The sequence below is a fragment of the Syngnathus typhle genome, linkage group LG6 (assembly GCF_033458585.1).
Source record: "Syngnathus typhle isolate RoL2023-S1 ecotype Sweden linkage group LG6, RoL_Styp_1.0, whole genome shotgun sequence".
NCBI lineage: Eukaryota > Metazoa > Chordata > Actinopteri > Syngnathiformes > Syngnathidae > Syngnathus > Syngnathus typhle.
The window spans coordinates 14,371,120-14,392,268 of NC_083743.1; the positions used below are offsets into that span (position 1 = coordinate 14,371,120).

General features: G+C 42.6%; 1 protein-coding gene across 3 annotated transcripts in view; it reads left to right on the forward strand.

Annotated features, from left to right (window-relative positions):
- The window catches only part of snx19b (sorting nexin 19b), a 100,969-nt gene that overhangs the window by 13,276 nt on the left and 66,544 nt on the right, over positions 1-21,149 (forward strand). For 2 of the 3 annotated variants that reach the window (XM_061279982.1, XM_061279983.1), the window contains one exon: positions 821-953. In XM_061279982.1, coding sequence (XP_061135966.1) covers positions 821-953 — 133 coding nt within the window. Of the gene's footprint in view, positions 1-820; positions 954-11,043; positions 11,182-21,149 lie in introns of those variants that run through there. The other variant, XM_061279984.1, reaches the window with a different exon arrangement.

The window sequence follows — 21,149 nt, forward strand, 5'->3', positions numbered from 1 at the left end:
TAAACACACTGAGGCTTGGATAGGCGGGGGAAAGGATTTGACAATCCCAGTCACAGTCGCACATGATGACGGACGCTCCATTTAATGAAAATTTATGTCACGCGATGACCTCTTTGGACACACTATTCCAAAGTACAGTCCATGGGACATTTATGACCTGCCATTTGTGTTTCAGTGGCATGTGGCTGATGCTACAAATGACATTTTACACACAACACAGCGCTATTTAAAAAGTAAAAAATGCTTTAAAGATTTAAGTTTGCTTTCATTTTGATTTTGGCAATTTAGTTTGAACACCAAACTGAATTTGGTGATTCGGTTGCTGCTTAGTACAGTGGTGGATCTAATTTAGTGGGCCACACCAAAATTCAGAAAAATCCTAAAATATTTGCTACATTTAACAGACAGCTATGATGTTAATTTTTCCGAAGTAACTATAATATATATGAAAACAATACATAATTTCTTGATGTAGTTGTTTTAACTTGCTTTGATAAATTATTATTAAGGAAGTCAAAGTGGTCCTCACATCCATCTATTTGTCTTCATGCAGCACTTGGAGGAAAATGTTTGAATATCCCTAAAATACATAATCCAGTTCCACAAAACACTATGGAACAATATTTCATCTCAAACGTTTAATCGTTGGAGGTGAAGTATTGTAATTGTTACACTAGAGGGCAGTGTTATTGAAGAGATAAAGTAGAGAAACCATGGTTGTAAGCCATCATGCCTTGCCATGTTCAATATGAAGCAATCTTCTTATATTTGGATTGGATATCAATAATGGCAAATGATATTTTGTATGGTGCGGGCACAGGTGCAGCTGAGATGGCATTGGCTGACGTCACTTTGAACATCCTGTGTCTGATCATGAGAGAGCAGTGGAGTTGGCTGTGCACTGAGAACATTCAAAGGACCATCAGGTTGCTGTTTGGGACCCTTATTAACAGGTGATATTAATTGAAGAAACTAATTCAGTAAGAAGCATATTTTTTTTAAATCGAGAATAGTCAAACTATACTACCAACAAATAATATACTTGAGTTGCTTCAGCCAAATGAATAAAATAATAATAACTACTTTCTGTATTTTAACATAAAATAATGTACAATTTAGTGACGTTAATAAATTGTGTCATCATTCACATCAGAGTTCCAATCAATCAAAGAAATCCACGGTGAGCAAATGTAGAGTGAGTGAGAGAAGCTAGGGGTTCAAGTGATATTTATTTGGCTTTGGCTAATAAATTGGATTTGAAAAATGACATCAATTGAATGTGAAAGTAAATTAAAATAAATTGGATTTGAAAAATGACAATTCAATGTGAAAGTAAATGAACATTTTGAAAGTTGACTTGCCCACACTTAGATGTGTTTAGAGAATTATTTTGATTTATCTGCTACATTTATAGCAACTTCCATGCAGAAATTAAGGTTAATCACTGAAAGCAAAATGTTTAGGGTCTCAATGATTGTATATGTAGACAGGAAATGGTTTTTTTTTTCTTTTTTTATAAATGAGATTAACTCTGTGGTACTAACACAGAAAATAACACTTTCAAGCAGGGATGAGCAACTTCTAAACATTGGAAGATTCCGCAATATTTCACCAGTGCTTACTGGGCTGTCACATTGGACTTCCTAACCAGATGTATGACAAAAATGTAATTTTAATGAGAACAAAATATGTTTTGAACATTCCAGCTAGAATTTAGACTTCACTTACGTTGGATCACTCTTGGCTTTCAGTATAGATGTTTTTTCAAGAATTATTTTTCTTTCAGCAAAGAGAATTGCTGGAAACTACGTTTGAACTCTGACGGTAGATTTTGCCAGGTCGAAACCTGAAAAAACGTTTTTCCTAGTGGAGATTCGACAGAGAGGGAAGATGTTTACAAGCCAGAGAGACACAGCGGACATTATGGGTGTTGGGAGAGTTTATCGGGTTGATGAAAACTGAATTACTGGCCGCTGCAATGTTTTTCCAAAAATAACCCAGGTTAGTGGAGGTTGCTTTGATTTTTGATATTTTTATGATCTCCATTTTAGATTTGTTGTAAAATAAAAACTGCAATGAAACACGGTCTGTACATTACAGCACCGTTGACCTTGAACAAGTTGGCCCGTGATAAACTACCCAAACATTTGTTTCGATAGGTATGTCAAATAGCTGCCAGTAAGCTAATATGCCGACAGTGCCGTCCACTTCTGGCCTTCTAGTCTAATAGTGTATGTATGACCTGATGCTCCCTAGGGTGTCGGTACCAAAATATTGTTGCTTCATTTTGATACGGTGTCCGCTATTTTAAATAGTTCCAACGGCCAAGCATGACAGGCCTTGTGCTTTTGTTTGACCTCGCCTATATTAGGCAGCAGTCTGTCAGCGCTTCAGTGACAGCTTTGTGTGGCAGGTTTTTCCTCTCATTTATCATATCGTTGGACAGCGCACGGGAGCATCTTCTCCCCCTACATTTAAGAATGGGTGGGATTTTTCTTCTTAGAATGCTATCAGGAAGGAACACTGTTTGCAGCTGTGGAGACAATCTGGCTTGTTGTTATGATCCTAATTTTACAATAAGGTTTTCAGAGTAACCCCTTTGGCATGGGCTGTGATTACTTAATAGAGTTGCCTAAATTTGATTCCAAATCCTGGCACAAACATAAACAAACCTTAAAGTAGTTCACTGGGTTTCAACATGTAGTGGTCCCCCCCCTTCCAATATTTGAGATCTAGTCAGCGATCTAGTTAATTCATAGTAAACTTATTTAGTGTTTCATTTCCAAGTTATGTAGGAAGTATATCAATTTACCCCTCTCTGGCTTTGTGTTGGAATGTGTGTTTGCTTCCTTTACAGTACAATATATTTATCCTCTCTGAAGTTCAAATGGTCCTGCAGTGCCCCGAGTCCTCTTCTGCACCTGTCTCTAAATGACTGAGTGATTCTTTATTTTTACTTCCTAAAATGGCATAGTAATGCTCATATAAACACTTCAAATTGGACTGCGAGTCTTTGATGACAACTTGATATCCTAGGTGAGGATGAGTGGAGGATTTAAAGCCTGTCAGCAGTTGTCCTTTGGGAATGACCTCAATCCTTCAGTGCCCCCCCCCACTGTTTGTGGAGGGATGTTTCTCTGGCATTGAGTTTTTGCTTGAGGTTCAATTGCTGTAAATGAATGTGACATCTAAGGAGTCAATGACCATAACATTGGTTTTGAACTAAAAACCGCAAAACCCCGTTTCTGAGTATGTGGTTATTCGCCAACACGAGGTAGAAGACCTCTATATATTAAGGCCATATAAACATGCGTTCTTTCTCAAATTATAGGCAATGTCTAATTTGCTCATTATAGTAATTGGTCATGCTTACTTTTTACACGATGCACAGGTTTATTTAATTGGGATGGTAAAAAGGTGCTTATTAGTGGAGAAGAAAAAAGCAAGGTGTGATATTAATGACCTTAGACACAACACAACTGTGTCTCTTCTAATACCATGTTGACCAGATCAATTTGAAGTAACAGGTCGTTTACTGTTTAGTCAGCTGCAGACTTGGGAAAGTTGAGGAAAAGCCCAGATTCACCAAATTTACCACATCCCAAAAAATGTATTACCATGTACCGTTTTTTTCCGTGTATAGTGCGCCCCCATGTATAATATGCACCCTAAAAATGGCATGCTGATGCTGGAAAAAAGCCTGTACCCATGTATAATACGCACCCAATTTTTATGATTTTTTTTTTATGAATTGTTTTTTTTTTTTTTTTTAAGTCCCAATGATCGTCACACACGCAGGGAGGCAATGGGTCCCATTTTTATAGTCTTTGGTATGGTCTTAACTAGGCTGGATGTAATTTTTTTTGTTGCCGTTGATTTCTCCGACTGCCCATAAACGCACCACCGCGCTCCGTGCGCGCACAGGAAAGAGGCGTGCGGACGTGAAAAAGGCGGCTCTGTATGGGAGAGACGTTGAAGAGGAATAAAAACACCCTTGGAAACCCAAACTTGGTGATTTCAAGTTTCATTTCGAGGGACATTTGTCACGTCTCGTCCCCAGTTTTGCTATGTGTCTAGGTTGCCATAGTTTCTGTTCGCCTCGCCCCTCTCTTCCTGTGTCACCTCAATCGATGTAACGTGTTTTGTATTTAAGTCCTGTCTGCCCCTCGCTCACCGTCGGATCATTGCATGTGTTACTGTCATGATGTCTGTTTGCTTTCTGTTCCTGTCTTTGGTAATGTCACCCTGTCTTTTTGTTCCACGACTAAAAAAAAAAAAGAAAAAAAAAAAATTTAAAATTTTTTGTACCCGTGTATAATGCGCACCCCAGATTTTAGGACAATAAATTCGTTAAATTTTGCGCACTATACACGGAAAAAAACGGTATCTGTTTTTGATTTACAGTATTAGCAGGCTTCTTAGTGTAGCCATTTGTGTTTGGGTTTGATGAGGCCTGATTTGTTACCTGTCATATGAATCACGGTCTTCCAGACGGGATTTTAACAGCAGTAGTTCCAAGAGTCTATGATTTTGGACACAGTGTTTCAACTGGCACTTCTTACTAAGAGTACTTTTTTTTCCCACCATACGCTAACTCAACATGCTTGTCAGTAAAATGGTAAGTTAAAGAGGATTCCCTGGAAATCTGGTCTTTATTATTTGATGAGTTGGTTTTTGCAGTTCAGATGCTGTTTATTTATTTTTAAGGTTTTGGCTCGTTCATTGGTTATATTGGGTCATTAATCTCAGTCCTAATGGCAGCAGGAATTCATTCCCTGGCAATTTTTGTCTGACCAGTAAACTATACGTAACAAATGTGCAATTGATGACAAGATGCGACGAGAGAATTGGATAAAAAGATGGTTGTTACATAAGATGTGTGATCCATCAGCTTTGTTAGACTGAGGAGGTGTGACATCTCCGTACATGCTGTTCCTCGGGCATACCTAGACACTCTCCTCAATGTGGAAGCACGCTGTTTTTGTGGTTTGTGTCAGGTCAGAGTTAAAGCAATAATCACGAAAGACATGCTGAGATGAGATTGCCAATTTTAGTCACATTGTCCTGTCAGTTGTTTGAATCATACTAGTATATAAATCCCAGATTATTTTACTGACATGAACACATACATAGTAGATTCCGTCAAGGTTTGTTTGACTTATTGGTCATTATGTTTATAGCATTCTGGAGTCATTTCTTTATGCTGCAACTGATTATAAATATTCAGTGTACAAATTCAATTAGCTTGCTAGTATGTACTGCTGATGTTAGAATAAAGCAAAAATAATTATTTAAAGGCCAATTTATATGCTAGTAAGTGAATTCTTGTTAAGGTTATGAAATACACACAACGCTGTTGTCACAACATGTCACAACAAGTGAATACGACACCTAATTATCGTTAATCGAGTTACATGAAAAGCAAGTAGGACGTAACCAGACACCCCTTGGATGCTTGCAAAACGATCTTGATGAGGGATAAATACTGTGTTGTAAATAAAACGGGCGCGTTATGAAGTCATGCAGCAGCTCATAGGCCCCCCTCTACTCTCTAGTGTCCGTTTTCGCTACGCACCTGAGTCGGGGCCCTGAGATGTGCCTTCGAAGTTATGGTTCATCTTCTGTCTCCAGAGACATACTTGTGCAATGACATTATGTGTTGGCTTATTTTAGCTCAAACAGAACTGCGTTTTACTTGTCTGTGTTTACCATAAATGGCAGAAGAAATCAAAGGAACAGTTGTTTGTCAGCTCGGCACATAGTATGTATACTGTAGACCAGGGGTGGGCAAACTACGGCCCGCGGGCCACATCCGGCCCACAGGACCGTTTAATCTGGCCCGCCAACCCTGAACAAATTGTATTATTGTAACTTTTTTTTTTTTTGGGTCATTTTGCCTGCAATGACTGCGTTTCCCCAGTAGATGGCGAAGTGCTCGCCTGCGCATTTACCACCGGAAGCTTGGTGCACACTCACAAGTGCGTGTACGTACTTAGTAGTACGGACATGGCGCACTCTCGCTCTATTCGTATCAGCCCCGAATTTAGAGCGTGGGCTTTGACGACAGCATTCTTGTAATTTGCGCGCTGAGCTTTCTGATGCAGTTTTGCGCTAAAGCCACCCACAAACCTTCCCCTGGAATCCTTCCATTAAAATGAGTCGCCCAAGGAAAAGCAAGGTGGACACAGTGCCGAGCGTTTAAAAGAGAGTGGCCAATTTGGCTCGACGTACGCGACGTGACGTTCAGCCACATGAACGTCAACATCAACCCGTCACAGATCGAGGTAAACGGACCAACACCTCGGATCTCTCCTAAGAATTGCCACAATAAATTTTACTCCAGACTATGACTCACTAGCAAAAAAGGGAGACCAACAACACTGTTCCCACTGAAAATCAAATCAGCAGTCATTGGGCAGTAGGCGGGGGACACCCTGAACTGGTTGCCAGCCAATCGCAGGGCACACAGAGACGAACAACCACTCGCACTCACACTCACACCTAATTTGGAGTGCTCAATCGGCCTACCAAGCATGTTTTGGGGATGTGGGAGGAAACCGGAGTGCCCGGAAAAAACCTACGTGGGCCCGGGGAGAACATGCAAACTCCACAGAGGGAGGGCCGGAGGTGGAATCGAACCCGCGCCCTCCTAACTGTGAGGCGGTTGTGCTAACCAGTAGGGGTGTAACGATACATCGATACACATCGATTAACCGATATAATGCTCTACGATTTATTGGCATCGATGCTAAAGGTAAACATCGATTTATATCGCCGTGTTTGACCTCGGACATTAGACGCGACTTTATTTTGAAATCTAGTTCATTGTTGCTTGCTTCCTTTTTCCGGGAGCAGTGCGCCCGGCGTTATTGTGTTGTGAGCAGAGCACGCACGTGAAAGGGGAGGCGACAACTAGTACGCGGCTCCTGGGCTGGTGCTATGGCTAGTGTCCAAAAAGACGAGGACATTTGCTCCCCTTTAGGCTTCAAGTCATTCGTTTGGAAGCACTTTGGATTCCAAAGAAAAGATGGCTCAACGGACAAGACACGTGCAGTTTGTAAATCCTGCCATGCAGTGATCAAATATTCAGGGAGCACAAATCTCGCCGCACATTTAAAGAAAAAACACGACATCAAAGTTCAGTGTTAAAGTAAGCAATTTGTATACTACAATACTCTTGTAATTTTCCTAAATAAAGAGTTTGCAGTACCTTGTTGATTTTGCGTATGAATTGTTATAAATCAGGATATTGTTCTATATTTTTTATTAAAAAAAAAATCGATTGTAGAGCACTATGTCGTGAATGAATGCCCGGTACCAAGTGACCCACAGTCCGGTACCGGTCCACGGCCCGGTGCCTGGGGACCACTGCCCTGAACCAAGACAGTGTTAATATAAATTTGTGTGTACCGTATCTGATGTTCTGGGCCACAGCTTAGATGCCATGTTTATGATTTGAACTTCGTATAAATCAAGGCGCCATGACATGTCCCAATCAAACTGCATGTGTCCACATTCAAACCACAAATGAAATGGAAGGGGCATTTATGACTCAAGCTTTTCACCATGGCCTGATTAAAGGTGGCAATGGTGAACCAGACTGCCTGATTGAGCTGTATGCTTCGCTGGGTGCAGACATCACAGCGAGGTGAAAACCACTTCAGTAGGTGTTAGTTAAAGAGGAAGTCAACCTCAAAATGTTCTTTCTAAACTGTGATGTCATTTTCAGTCGACAGGAAGTGGCAAAATGGTCACCGCTGAGATGGAAAAAACGGGTGAATTTTACTACTTGACTCGTATTCCCAAAACGAAATGTCAATCACAATGCAGCGTTTCGACTAGTGGAGGAACATACAACATATTATAATAAAGACATTTTGGGGGTTTACTTCCCCCTTAAAACTGTTAGTCTTTCAACTGCATTGGCTGGTACGTTTAGTGGACTTTTTATTAGGTACACTTGAACAATCAAATACTTGTACAAGAAGTAGTACCGGTATATCACTAAATTGATGCAATTTACTTTTGAACCACAACAGAGTAGATCATTTGTCAAGCCAAACTGATTATTAATAGGTTGTTAAATGTGTTACTTTGATAAAGATATTGTTCGGTCATGTTTTATTTTAAATACATTTGCGTGCCCCTATGATCCTAGAAGCCATGTTGTCTGGGGCTTCATGCCCCTGGTAGGGTCACCCATGGCAAACGGGTCCTAGGTGAGGGGCCAGACAAAGCATGGCTCACACAAGCCCCTTATGATGAATAACATAAATGGATTTTGTTGGAATGGAAATTTCTGAAGGCACATCCGTACAGTACCACTATGGACACGAATCATGGCGATAATGTCTGTCTGACTGCCCCAACAAGCAGCACTTACTATTTCAAATTCAAGCAAGTGTTCGAGTTGGGTCAATGGAACGGACTCGGCGTGCAGGTCTTCCTTCTTACGAGCATTGCCAGTTCCCTGATGGACCATACCTGCCACGTCAAGATTTTGTGCAGTCTTCTTAAATACAAATTTCAGCCATTGAAACTGAACTCCGCCTATCACGTATTTAAATGTCAAAGGGATGATGTGACGTCAGGAATTTATTGGGGTTAATGAATGGCTATAATCGTTGTCAATTCATGCGATCGTTATCAGTGGGAACAGCTGTTTTCTGAGAAATTCACTGCCGCGACAACCCCAAAAGGAAGCACTTGTGAAAAGAAAAACATTGGTGTTTCAATTTGAGGTCATCACAAAGTGACTACGCGAGTATTTTTCAGTAATGCAAAAGCAGCAAAAATCATCCAGGAATTGAGTTCCCACCATGTCCCAAGGGCCGGGAACTTGATGTTTGTGCAGCAACAATTCCCCAAGAAAAGCACTTACTGCAGTAAAAATCCCAGTCAGTACAATTGCTTGGGGTGTGTTAATGACCAAGAACGTCATGCTATTGCAAATGAATGCTGAAACTCCCGACAATAGGTTGTGGGACAGGAAAATCGTCAAGGCCTCCATTTGACGTGGTCATGATTTGATATCATCAACTTTTGAAAAGACAGTTTGGAAAGTTCAAAGAGAAGCACTTACTGCTTTCAGAACGCAAGCGAGTTTGAGTAATCTTGCTGACATATTAGCGTGCTCAACTTGGTTGACGTCAAGACATTAAATTGAACAATCGTGGTAGAAGGAAGAACCAACAGAATGACCCCAACGAGAAGCACTTACCGCTTTCAGAACACGGGTGAGTGCTTCGGTTCGAGTAATCTTGCTGACAATTTAGCTTGGTTGGGGTCAAGACATTGCATTGAACTTGAATTTGGACCAATGGTAGATTGGGAAGTCAGCAAGACTACCCCAACGAGAAGCACTTACAGCTTTCAGAAACCAGTTGAGTGCTTAAGTCTGAGTAATCTTGCTGACAATTTAGCTTGGTTGCGGTCAAGACATTGCATTGAACAATTTTGACCAATGGTAGGTGGATTGGAAAGTCACCAGGACTACCCCAACGAGAAGCACTTACTGCTTCGAGAACACAAGTGAGTGCTTAGGTTTGAGTAATCTTGCTGACATATCAGCATGCTCAACTTGGTTGAGGTCAAGACCTTAAAGTGACCAATTTTGACCAAGGGGAGAAGGAAAACCAACAGAACTACCCCAACGAGAAGCACTTACTGCTTTCAGAACACAGGCGAGTGCTTAGGTTTGAGTCATCTTGCTGACAATTCAGCTTGGTTGGGGTCAAGACATTGCATTGAACAATTTTGACCAATGGTAGATTGGAAAGTCACCAGGACCACCCCAACGAGAAGCACTTACTGCTTTGAGAACACAAGTGAGTGCTTAGGTTTGAGTAATCTTGCTGACATATTCGCCTGCTCACCTGGAAATGTCTAAAGGCACATCCATCCATATAGTGCCACTGTGGAGACAAATCATGGCGATCATGTCTGTCTGACTGCCCCAACAAGTAGCACTTTACTATTTTCAAATTCAAGCACGTGTTCGAGTTGGGTCAATGCAACGGACTTGGAGATGAGGTCTTGCCAGTTCCCTGATGGGACCATACCTGCCACGTCAAACCTCTTCCTGATTCCTTGGGTAGAGAAGTTGTGCAGTCTTCTTAAATACACGTTTCAGCCATTGAAACTAAACTCCGCCTTTCACGCATATAAATGTCAAAGGGCTGATGTGACGTCAGGAATGTATTGCGGTTAATGAATGGCTGTAATCGTTGTCGATTCATGCGATAGCTGTCAGTGGGAACAGCTGTGTTGGATTTGGTCCACGACTTGGGAAGCGCGCTATCGCAGGATTTCTGTTTTTTGACCCCATTCCTTCCGCTGTCTTCTGAGAAATTCACTGCCGAGACAACCCCAAAAGGAAGCACTTGTGAAAAGAAAAACATCGGTGTTTCGATTTGAGGTCATCACAAAGTGACTGACTACGTGACTATTTTTCAGGAATGCAAAAGCAGCAAATACCATCCAGGACATTAAATTGAACAATTGTGACCAATGGTAGCTTGGAGAGTCACCAGGACTACCCCAACGAGAAGCACTTACTGCTTTCAGAACACAAGTTGAGTGCTTAGGTCGGAGTAATCTTGCTGACATATTAGCATGCTCAACTCGGTTGAGGGCAAGACATTAAATTGAACATTTGTGACCAATGGTAGAAGGAAGAACTACCCTAAAGAGAAGCTTTCAGAGAACGGGTGAATGCTTAGGTTTGAGTAATCTTGCTGACAATTTAGCTTGGTTGGGGTCAAGACATTACATTGAACAATTTTACCCAATGGTAGATTGGAAAGTCACCAGGACTACCCCCAACGAGAAGCACTTACTGCTTTCAGAACACAAGTGAGTGCTTCGGTTTGAGTAATCTTGCTGACAACTTAGCATGCTCAACTGGGAATTTCTAAAACACAGTTGTTTCCCCTCATTCTATATGGTCCAGATCACATCCATATAGTGCCACAATGGACGCAAATCATGGCGATCATGTCTGTCTGTCTGACTGCCCCAACAAGTAGCACTTACTATTTTCAGATTCAAGCCAGTGTTCGAGTTGGGCCAATGCAACGGACTTGGAGAGCAGGAGCAATTCCCCGATGGACATACCTGCCACGTCAAACTTCCTCGCGCTTCCTTGGGTAGAGAAGTTGTGCAATCTTCTTAAAAACAAATTTCAGCCATTGAAACTAAACTCCGCCTTTTGTTTAGTTGTGCAATGGTAGATTGGGAAGTCACCAAGACTACCCCAACAAGAAGCACTTACTGCTTTCAGAGCACGGGTGAATGCTTAGGTTTGAGTAGTCTTGCTGACAGTTTAGCTTGCTTGGGGTCAAGACTTTACATTGAACAATTTTGACAAATGGTCGATTGGAGTGTCACCAGGACTACCCCAACGAGAAGCACTTACTGATTTCAGAACACAAGTAGTGAGTGCTTAGGTTTGAGTAATCTTGCTGACAATTTGGCTTGGTTGGGGTCAAGACATTGCATTGAAAGATTTTGACCGACGGTAGAAGGAAAAACCAACAGAACTACCCCAACGAGAAGCACTTACTGCTTTCAGAACACAGGCGAGTGCTAAGGTTTGAGTAGTTTTGCTGACAATTTAGCTCGGTTGGGGTCAAGACATTGCATTGAACAATTTTGACCAATGGTAGGTAGATTGGAACGTCACCAGGACTACCCCCAACGAGAAGCGCTTACTGCTTTCAGAACACAAGTGAGTGCTTCGGTTTGAGTAATCTTGCTGACGTATTAGCATGCTCACCCGGAAATTTCTAAAGGCACATCCGTACAGTGCCACTATGGACACGAATTATGGCGATCATGTCTGTCTGACTGCCCCAACAACCAGCACTTACTATTTCCAAATTCAAGCAAGTGTTCGAGTTGGGTCAATGGAACGGACTCGGCGTGCAGGTCTTCCTTTTTATGAGCATTGCCAGTTCCCTGATGGACCATACCTGCCACGTCAAACCTCTTCCTGCTTCCTTGGGTAGAGAAGTTGTGCAGTCTTCTTAAATACAAATTTCAGCCATTGAAACTGAACTCCGCCTTTCACGCATTTAAATGTCAAAGGGATGATGTGACGTCAGGAATGTATTGGGGTTAATGAATGGCTATAATCGTTGTCAATTCATGCGATCGTTATCAGTGGGAACAGCTGTTTTCTGAGAAATTCACTGCCGCGACAACCCCAAAAGGAAGCACTTGTGAAAAGAAAAACATTGGTGTTTCAATTTGAGGTCATCACAAAGTGACTACGCGAGTATTTTTCAGTAATGCAAAAGCAGCAAAAATCATCCAGGAATTGAGTTCCCACCATGTCCCAAGGGCCGGGAACTTGATGTTTGTGCAGCAACAATACCCCAACAAAAGCACTTACTGCAGTAAAAATCCCAGTCAGTACAATTGCTTGGGGTGTGTTAATGACCAAGAACGTCATGCTATTGCAAATGAATGCTGAAACTCCCGACAATAGGTTGTGGGACAGGAAAATCGTCAAGGCCTCCGTTTGACGTGGTCATGATTTGATATCATCAACTTTTGAAAAGACAGTTTGGAAAGTTCAAAGAGAAGCACTTACTGCTTTCAGAACGCAAGCGAGTTTGAGTAATCTTGCTGACATATTAGCATGCTCAACTTGGTTGAGGTCAAGACATTAAATTAAACAATCGTGGTAGAAGGAAGAACCAACAGAACTACCCCAACGAGAAGCACTTACCGCTTTCAGAACACGGGTGAGTGCTTCGGTTCGAGTAATCTTGCTGACAATTTAGCTTGGTTGGGGTCAAGACATTGCATTGAACTTAAATTTGGACCAATGGTAGATTGGGAAGTCAGCAAGACTACCCCAACGAGAAGCACTTACAGCTTTCAGAAACCAGTTGAGTGCTTAGGTCTGAGTAATCTTGCTGACAATTTAGCTTGGTTGCGGTCAAGACATTGCATTGAACAATTTTACCCAATGGTAGATTGGAAAGTCACCAGGACTACCCCCAACGAGAAGCACTTACTGCTTTCAGAACACAAGTGAGTGCTTCGGTTTGAGTAATCTTGCTGACAACTTAGCATGCTCAACTGGGAATTTCTAAAATACAGTTGTTTCCCCTCATTCTATATGGTCCAGATCACATCCATATAGTGCCACAATGGACGCAAATCGTGGCGATCATGTCTGTCTGACTGCCCCAACAAGTAGCACTTACTATTTTCAAATTCAAGCCAGTGTTCGAGTTGGGTCAATGCAACGGACTTGGAGAGCAGGTCTTCCTTCCTATGAGCATTACCAGTTCCCTGATGGACATACCTGCCACGTCAAACTTCCTCGCGCTTCCTTGGGTAGAGAAGTTGTGCAATCTTCTTAAATACAAATTTCAGCCATTGAAACTAAACTCCGCCTTTTGTTTAGTTGTGCAATGGTAGATTGGGAAGTCACCAAGACTACCCCAACAAGAAGCACTTACTGCTTTCAGAGCACGGGTGAATGCTTAGGTTTGAGTAGTCTTGGTGACAGTTTAGCTTGCTTGGGGTCAAGACATTACATTGAACAATTTCGACAAATGGTAGATTGGGAAGTCACCAAGACTACCCCAACAAGAAGCACTTACTGCTTTCAGAGCACGGGTGAATGCTTTGGTTTGAGTAGTCTTGCTGACAGTTTAGCTTGCTTGGGGTCAAGACATTACATTGAACAATTTTGACAAATGCTCGATTGGAAAGTCACCAGGACTACCCCAACGAGAAGCACTTACTGATTTCAGAACACAAGTAGTGAGTGCTTAGGTTTGAGTAATCTTGCTGACAATTTGGCTTGGTTGGGGTCAAGACATTGCATTGAACGATTTTGACCGACGGTAGAAGGAAAAACCAACAGAACTACCCCAACGAGAAGCACTTACTGCTTTCAGAACACAGGTGAGTGCTTAGGTTTGAGTAGTTTTGCTGACAATTTAGCTTGGTTGGGGTCAAGACATTGCATTGAACAATTTTGACCAATGGTAGGTAGATTGGAACGTCACCAGGACTACCCCCAACGAGAAGCACTTACTGCTTTCAGAACACAAGTGAGTGCTTCGGTTTGAGTAATCTTGCTGACGTATTAGCATGCTCACCCGGAAATTTCTAAAGGCACATCCGTACAGTGCCACTATGGACACGAATCATGGCGATCATGTCTGTCTGACTGCCCCAACAACCAGCACTTACTATTTCCAAATTCAAGCAAGTGTTCGAGTTGGGTCAATGCAACGGACTCGGCGTGCAGGTCTTCCTTCTTATGAGCATTGCCAGTTCCCTGATGGACCATACCTGCCACGTCAAACTTCTTCCTGCTTCCTTGGGTAGAGAAGTTGTGCAGTCTTCTTAAATACAAATTTCAGCCATTGAAACTGAACTCCGCCTTTCACGCATTTAAATGTCAAAGGGATGATGTGACGTCAGGAATGTATTGGGGTTAATGAATGGCTATAATCGTTGTCAATTCATGCGATCGTTATCAGTGGGAACAGCTGTTTTCTGAGAAATTCACTGCCGCGACAACCCCAAAAGGAAGCACTTGTGAAAAGAAAAACATTGGTGTTTCAATTTGAGGTCATCACAAAGTGACTACGCGAGTATTTTTCAGTAATGCAAAAGCAGCCAAAATCATCCAGGAATTGAGTTCCCACCATGTCCCAAGCCGGGAACTTGATGTTTGTGCAGCAACAATACCCCAACAAAAGCACTTACTGCAGTAAAAATCCCAGTCAGTACAATTGCTTGGGGTGTGTTAATGACCAAGAACGTCATGCTATTGCAAATGAATGCTGAAACTCCCGACAATAGGTTGTGGGACAGGAAAATCGTCAAGGCCTCCGTTTGACGTGGTCATGATTTGATATCATCAACTTTTGAAAAGACAGTTTGGAAAGTTCAAAGAGAAGCACTTACTGCTTTCAGAACGCAAGCGAGTTTGAGTAATCTTGCTGACATATTAGCATGCTCAACTTGGTTGAGGTCAAGACATTAAATTAAACAATCGTGGTAGAAGGAAGAACCAACAGAACTACCCCAACGAGAAGCACTTACCGCTTTCAGAACACGGGTGAGTGCTTCGGTTCGAGTAATCTTGCTGACAATTTAGCTTGGTTGGGGTCAAGACATTGCATTGAACTTGAATTTGGACCAATGGTAGATTGGGAAGCCAGCAAGACTACCCCAACGAGAAGCACTTACAGCTTTCAGAAACCAGTTGAGTGCTTAGGTCTGAGTAATCTTGCTGACAATTTAGCTTGGTTGCGGTCAAGACATTGCATTGAACAATTTTACCCAATGGTAGATTGGAAAGTCACCAGGACTACCCCCAACGAGAAGCACTTACTGCTTTCAGAACACAAGTGAGTGCTTCGGTTTGAGTAATCTTGCTGACAACTTAGCATGCTCAACTGGGAATTTCTAAAATACAGTTGTTTCCCCTCATTCTATATGGTCCAGATCACATCCATATAGTGCCACAATGGACGCAAATCGTGGCGATCATGTCTGTCTGACTGCCCCAACAAGTAGCACTTACTATTTTCAAATTCAAGCCAGTGTTCGAGTTGGGTCAATGCAACGGACTTGGAGAGCAGGTCTTCCTTCCTATGAGCATTACCAGTTCCCTGATGGACATACCTGCCACGTCAAACTTCCTCGCGCTTCCTTGGGTAGAGAAGTTGTGCAATCTTCTTAAATACAAATTTCAGCCATTGAAACTAAACTCCGCCTTTTGTTTAGTTGTGCAATGGTAGATTGGGAAGTCACCAAGACTACCCCAACAAGAAGCACTTACTGCTTTCAGAGCACGGGTGAATGCTTAGGTTTGAGTAGTCTTGCTGACAGTTTAGCTTGCTTGGGGTCAAGACATTACATTGAACAATTTTGACAAATGGTAGATTGGGAAGTCACCAAGACTACCCCAACAAGAAGCACTTACTGCTTTCAGAGCACGGGTGAATGCTTAGGTTTGAGTAGTCTTGCTGACAGTTTAGCTTGCTTGGGGTCAAGACATTACATTGAACAATTTTGACAAATGCTCGATTGGAAAGTCACCAGGACTACCCCAACGAGAAGCACTTACTGATTTCAGAACACAAGTAGTGAGTGCTTAGGTTTGAGTAATCTTGCTGACAATTTGGCTTGGTTGGGGTCAAGACATTGCATTGAACGATTTTGACCGACGGTAGAAGGAAAAACCAACAGAACTACCCCAACGAGAAGCACTTACTGCTTTCAGAACACAGGTGAGTGCTTAGGTTTGAGTAGTTTTGCTGACAATTTAGCTTGGTTGGGGTCAAGACATTGCATTGAACAATTTTGACCAATGGTAGGTAGATTGGAACGTCACCAGGACTACCCCCAACGAGAAGCACTTACTGCTTTCAGAACACAAGTGAGTGCTTCGGTTTGAGTAATCTTGCTGACGTATTAGCATGCTCACCCGGAAATTTCTAAAGGCACATCCGTACAGTGCCACTATGGACACGAATCATGGCGATCATGTCTGTCTGACTGCCCCAACAAGCAGCACTTACTATTTCCAAATTCAAGCAAGTGTTCGAGTTGGGTCAATGGAACGGACTCGGCGTGCAGGTCTTCCTTCTTATGAGCATTGCCAGTTCCCTGATGGACCATACCTGCCACGTCAAACCTCTTCCTGCTTCCTTGGGTAGAGAAGTTGTGCAGTCTTCTTAAATACAAATTTCAGCCATTGAAACTGAACTCCGCCTTTCACGCATTTAAATGTCAAAGGGATGATGTGACGTCAGGAATGTATTGGGGTTAATGAATGGCTATAATCGTTGTCAATTCATGCGATCGTTATCAGTGGGAACAGCTGTTTTCTGAGAAATTCACTGCCGCGACAACCCCAAAAGGAAGCACTTGTGAAAAGAAAAACATTGGTGTTTCAATTTGAGGTCATCACAAAGTGACTACGCGAGTATTTTTCAGTAATGCAAAAGCAGCAAAAATCATCCAGGAATTGAGTTCCCACCATGTCCCAAGGGCCGGGAACTTGATGTTTGTGCAGCAACAATACCCCAACAAAAGCACTTACTGCAGTAAAAATCCCAGTCAGTACAATTGCTTGGGGTGTGTTAATGACCAAGAACGTCATGCTATTGCAAATGAATGCTGAAACTCCCGACAATAGGTTGTGGGACAGGAAAATCGTCAATGGTAGATTGGGAAGTCACCAAGACTACTCCAACAAGAAGCACTTACTGCTTTCAGAGCACGGGTGAATGCTTAGGTTTGAGTAGTCTTGCTGACAGTTTAGCTTGCTTGGGGTCAAGACATTACATTGAACAATTTTGACAAATGCTCGATTGGAAAGTCACCAGGACTACCCCAACGAGAAGCACTTACTGATTTCAGAACACAAGTAGTGAGTGCTTAGGTTTGAGTAATCTTGCTGACAATTTGGCTTGGTTGGGGTCAAGACATTGCATTGAACGATTTTGACCGACGGTAGAAGGAAAAACCAACAGAACTACCCCAACGAGAAGCACTTACTGCTTTCAGAACACAGGTGAGTGCTTAGGTTTGAGTAGTTTTGCTGACAATTTAGCTTGGTTGGGGTCAAGACATTGCATTGAACAATTTTGACCAATGGTAGGTAGATTGGAACGTCACCAGGACTACCCCCAACGAGAAGCACTTACTGCTTTCAGAACACAAGTGAGTGCTTCGGTTTGAGTAATCTTGCTGACGTATTAGCATGCTCACCCGGAAATTTCTAAAGGCACATCCGTACAGTGCCACTATGGACACGAATCATGGCGATCATGTCTGTCTGACTGCCCCAACAACCAGCACTTACTATTTCCAAATTCAAGCAAGTGTTCGAGTTGGGTCAATGCAACGGACTCGGCGTGCAGGTCTTCCTTCTTATGAGCATTGCCAGTTCCCTGATGGACCATACCTGCCACGTCAAACCTCTTCCTGCTTCCTTGGGTAGAGAAGTTGTGCAGTCTTCTTAAATACAAATTTCAGCCATTGAAACTGAACTCCGCCTTTCACGCATTTAAATGTCAAAGGGATGATGTGACGTCAGGAATGTATTGGGGTTAATGAATGGCTATAATCGTTGTCAATTCATGCGATCGTTATCAGTGGGAACAGCTGTTTTCTGAGAAATTCACTGCCGCGACAACCCCAAAAGGAAGCACTTGTGAAAAGAAAAACATTGGTGTTTCAATTTGAGGTCATCACAAAGTGACTACGCGAGTATTTTTCAGTCATGCAAAAGCAGCAAAAATCATCCAGGAATTGAGTTCCCACCATGTCCCAAGGGCCGGGAACTTGATGTTTGTGCAGCAACAATACCCCAACAAAAGCACTTACTGCAGTAAAAATCCCAGTCAGTACAATTGCTTGGGGTGTGTTAATGACCAAGAACGTCATGCTATTGCAAATGAATGCTGAAACTCCCGACAATAGGTTGTGGGACAGGAAAATCGTCAAGGCCTCCGTTTGACGTGGTCATGATTTGATATCATCAACTTTTGAAAAGACAGTTTGGAAAGTTCAAAGAGAAGCACTTACTGCTTTCAGAACGCAAGCGAGTTTGAGTAATCTTGCTGACATATTAGCATGCTCAACTTGGTTGAGGTCAAGACATTAAATTAAACAATCGTGGTAGAAGGAAGAACCAACAGAACTACCCCAACGAGAAGCACTTACCGCTTTCAGAACACGGGTGAGTGCTTCGGTTCGAGTAATCTTGCTGACAATTTAGCTTGGTTGGGGTCAAGACATTGCATTGAACTTGAATTTGGACCAATGGTAGATTGGGAAGCCAGCAAGACTACCCCAACGAGAAGCACTTACAGCTTTCAGAAACCAGTTGAGTGCTTAGGTCTGAGTAATCTTGCTGACAATTTAGCTTGGTTGCGGTCAAGACATTGCATTGAACAATTTTGACCAATGGTAGGTGGATTGGAAAGTCACCAGGACTACCCCAACGAGAAGCACTTACTGCTTCGAGAACACAAGTGAGTGCTTAGGTTTGAGTAATCTTGCTGACATATCAGCATGCTCAACTTGGTTGAGGTCAAGACCTTAAAGTGACCAATTTTGACCAAGGGGAGAAGGAAAACCAACAGAACTACCCCAACGAGAAGCACTTACTGCTTTCAGAACACAGGCGAGTGCTTAGGTTTGAGTCATCTTGCTGACAATTCAGCTTGGTTGGGGTCAAGACATTGCATTGAACAATTTTGACCAATGGTAGATTGGAAAGTCACCAGGACCACCCCAACGAGAAGCACTTACTGCTTTGAGAACACAAGTGAGTGCTTAGGTTTGAGTAATCTTGCTGACATATTCGCCTGCTCACCTGGAAATGTCTAAAGGCACATCCATCCATATAGTGCCACTGTGGAGACAAATCATGGCGATCATGTCTGTCTGACTGCCCCAACAAGTAGCACTTTACTATTTTCAAATTCAAGCACGTGTTCGAGTTGGGTCAATGCAACGGACTTGGAGATGAGGTCTTGCCAGTTCCCTGATGGGACCATACCTGCCACGTCAAACCTCTTCCTGATTCCTTGGGTAGAGAAGTTGTGCAGTCTTCTTAAATACACGTTTCAGCCATTGAAACTAAACTCCGCCTTTCACGCATATAAATGTCAAAGGGCTGATGTGACGTCAGGAATGTATTGCGGTTAATGAATGGCTGTAATCGTTGTCGATTCATGCGATAGCTGTCAGTGGGAACAGCTGTGTTGGATTTGGTCCACGACTTGGGAAGCGCGCTATCGCAGGATTTCTGTTTTTTGACCCCATTCCTTCCGCTGTCTTCTGAGAAATTCACTGCCGAGACAACCCCAAAAGGAAGCACTTGTGAAAAGAAAAACATTGGTGTTTCGATTTGAGGTCATCACAAAGTGACTGACTACGTGACTATTTTTCAGGAATGCAAAAGCAGCAAATACCATCCAGGACATTAAATTGAACAATTGTGACCAATGGTAGCTTGGAGAGTCACCAGGACTACCCCAACGAGAAGCACTTACTGCTTTCAGAACACAAGTTGAGTGCTTAGGTCGGAGTAATCTTGCTGACATATTAGCATGCTCAACTCGGTTGAGGGCAAGACATTAAATTGAACATTTGTGACCAATGGTAGAAGGAAGAACTACCCTAAAGAGAAGCTTTCAGAGAACGGGTGAATGCTTAGGTTTGAGTAATCTTGCTGACAATTTAGCTTGGTTGGGGTCAAGACATTACATTGAACAATTTTACCCAATGGTAGATTGGAAAGTCACCAGGACTACCCCCAACGAGAAGCACTTACTGCTTTCAGAACACAAGTGAGTGCTTCGGTTTGAGTAATCTTGCTGACAACTTAGCATGCTCAACTGGGAATTTCTAAAACACAGTTGTTTCCCCTCATTCTATATGGTCCAGATCACATCCATATAGTGCCACAATGGACGCAAATCATGGCGATCATGTCTGTCTGTCTGACTGCCCCAACAAGTAGCACTTACTATTTTCAGATTCAAGCCAGTGTTCGAGTTGGGCCAATGCAACGGACTTGGAGAGCAGGAGCAATTCCCCGATGGACATACCTGCCACGTCAAACTTCCTCGCGCTTCCTTGGGTAGAGAAGTTGTGCAATCTTCTTAAAAACAAATTTCAGCCATTGAAACTAAACTCCGCCTTTTGTTTAGTTGTGCAATGGTAGATTGGGAAGTCACCAAGACTACCCCAACAAGAAGCACTTACTGCTTTCAGAGCACGGGTGAATGCTTAGGTTTGAGTAGTCTTGCTGACAGTTTAGCTTGCTTGGGGTCAAGACTTTACATTGAACAATTTTGACAAATGGTCGATTGGAAAGTCACCAGGACTACCCCAACGAGAAGCACTTACTGATTTCAGAACACAAGTAGTGAGTGCTTAGGTTTGAGTAATCTTGCTGACAATTTGGCTTGGTTGGGGTCAAGACATTGCATTGAAAGATTTTGACCGACGGTAGAAGGAAAAACCAACAGAACTACCCCAACGAGAAGCACTTACTGCTTTCAGAACACAGGCGAGTGCTAAGGTTTTAGTAGTTTTGCTGACAATTTAGCTCGGTTGGGGTCAAGACATTGCATTGAACAATTTTG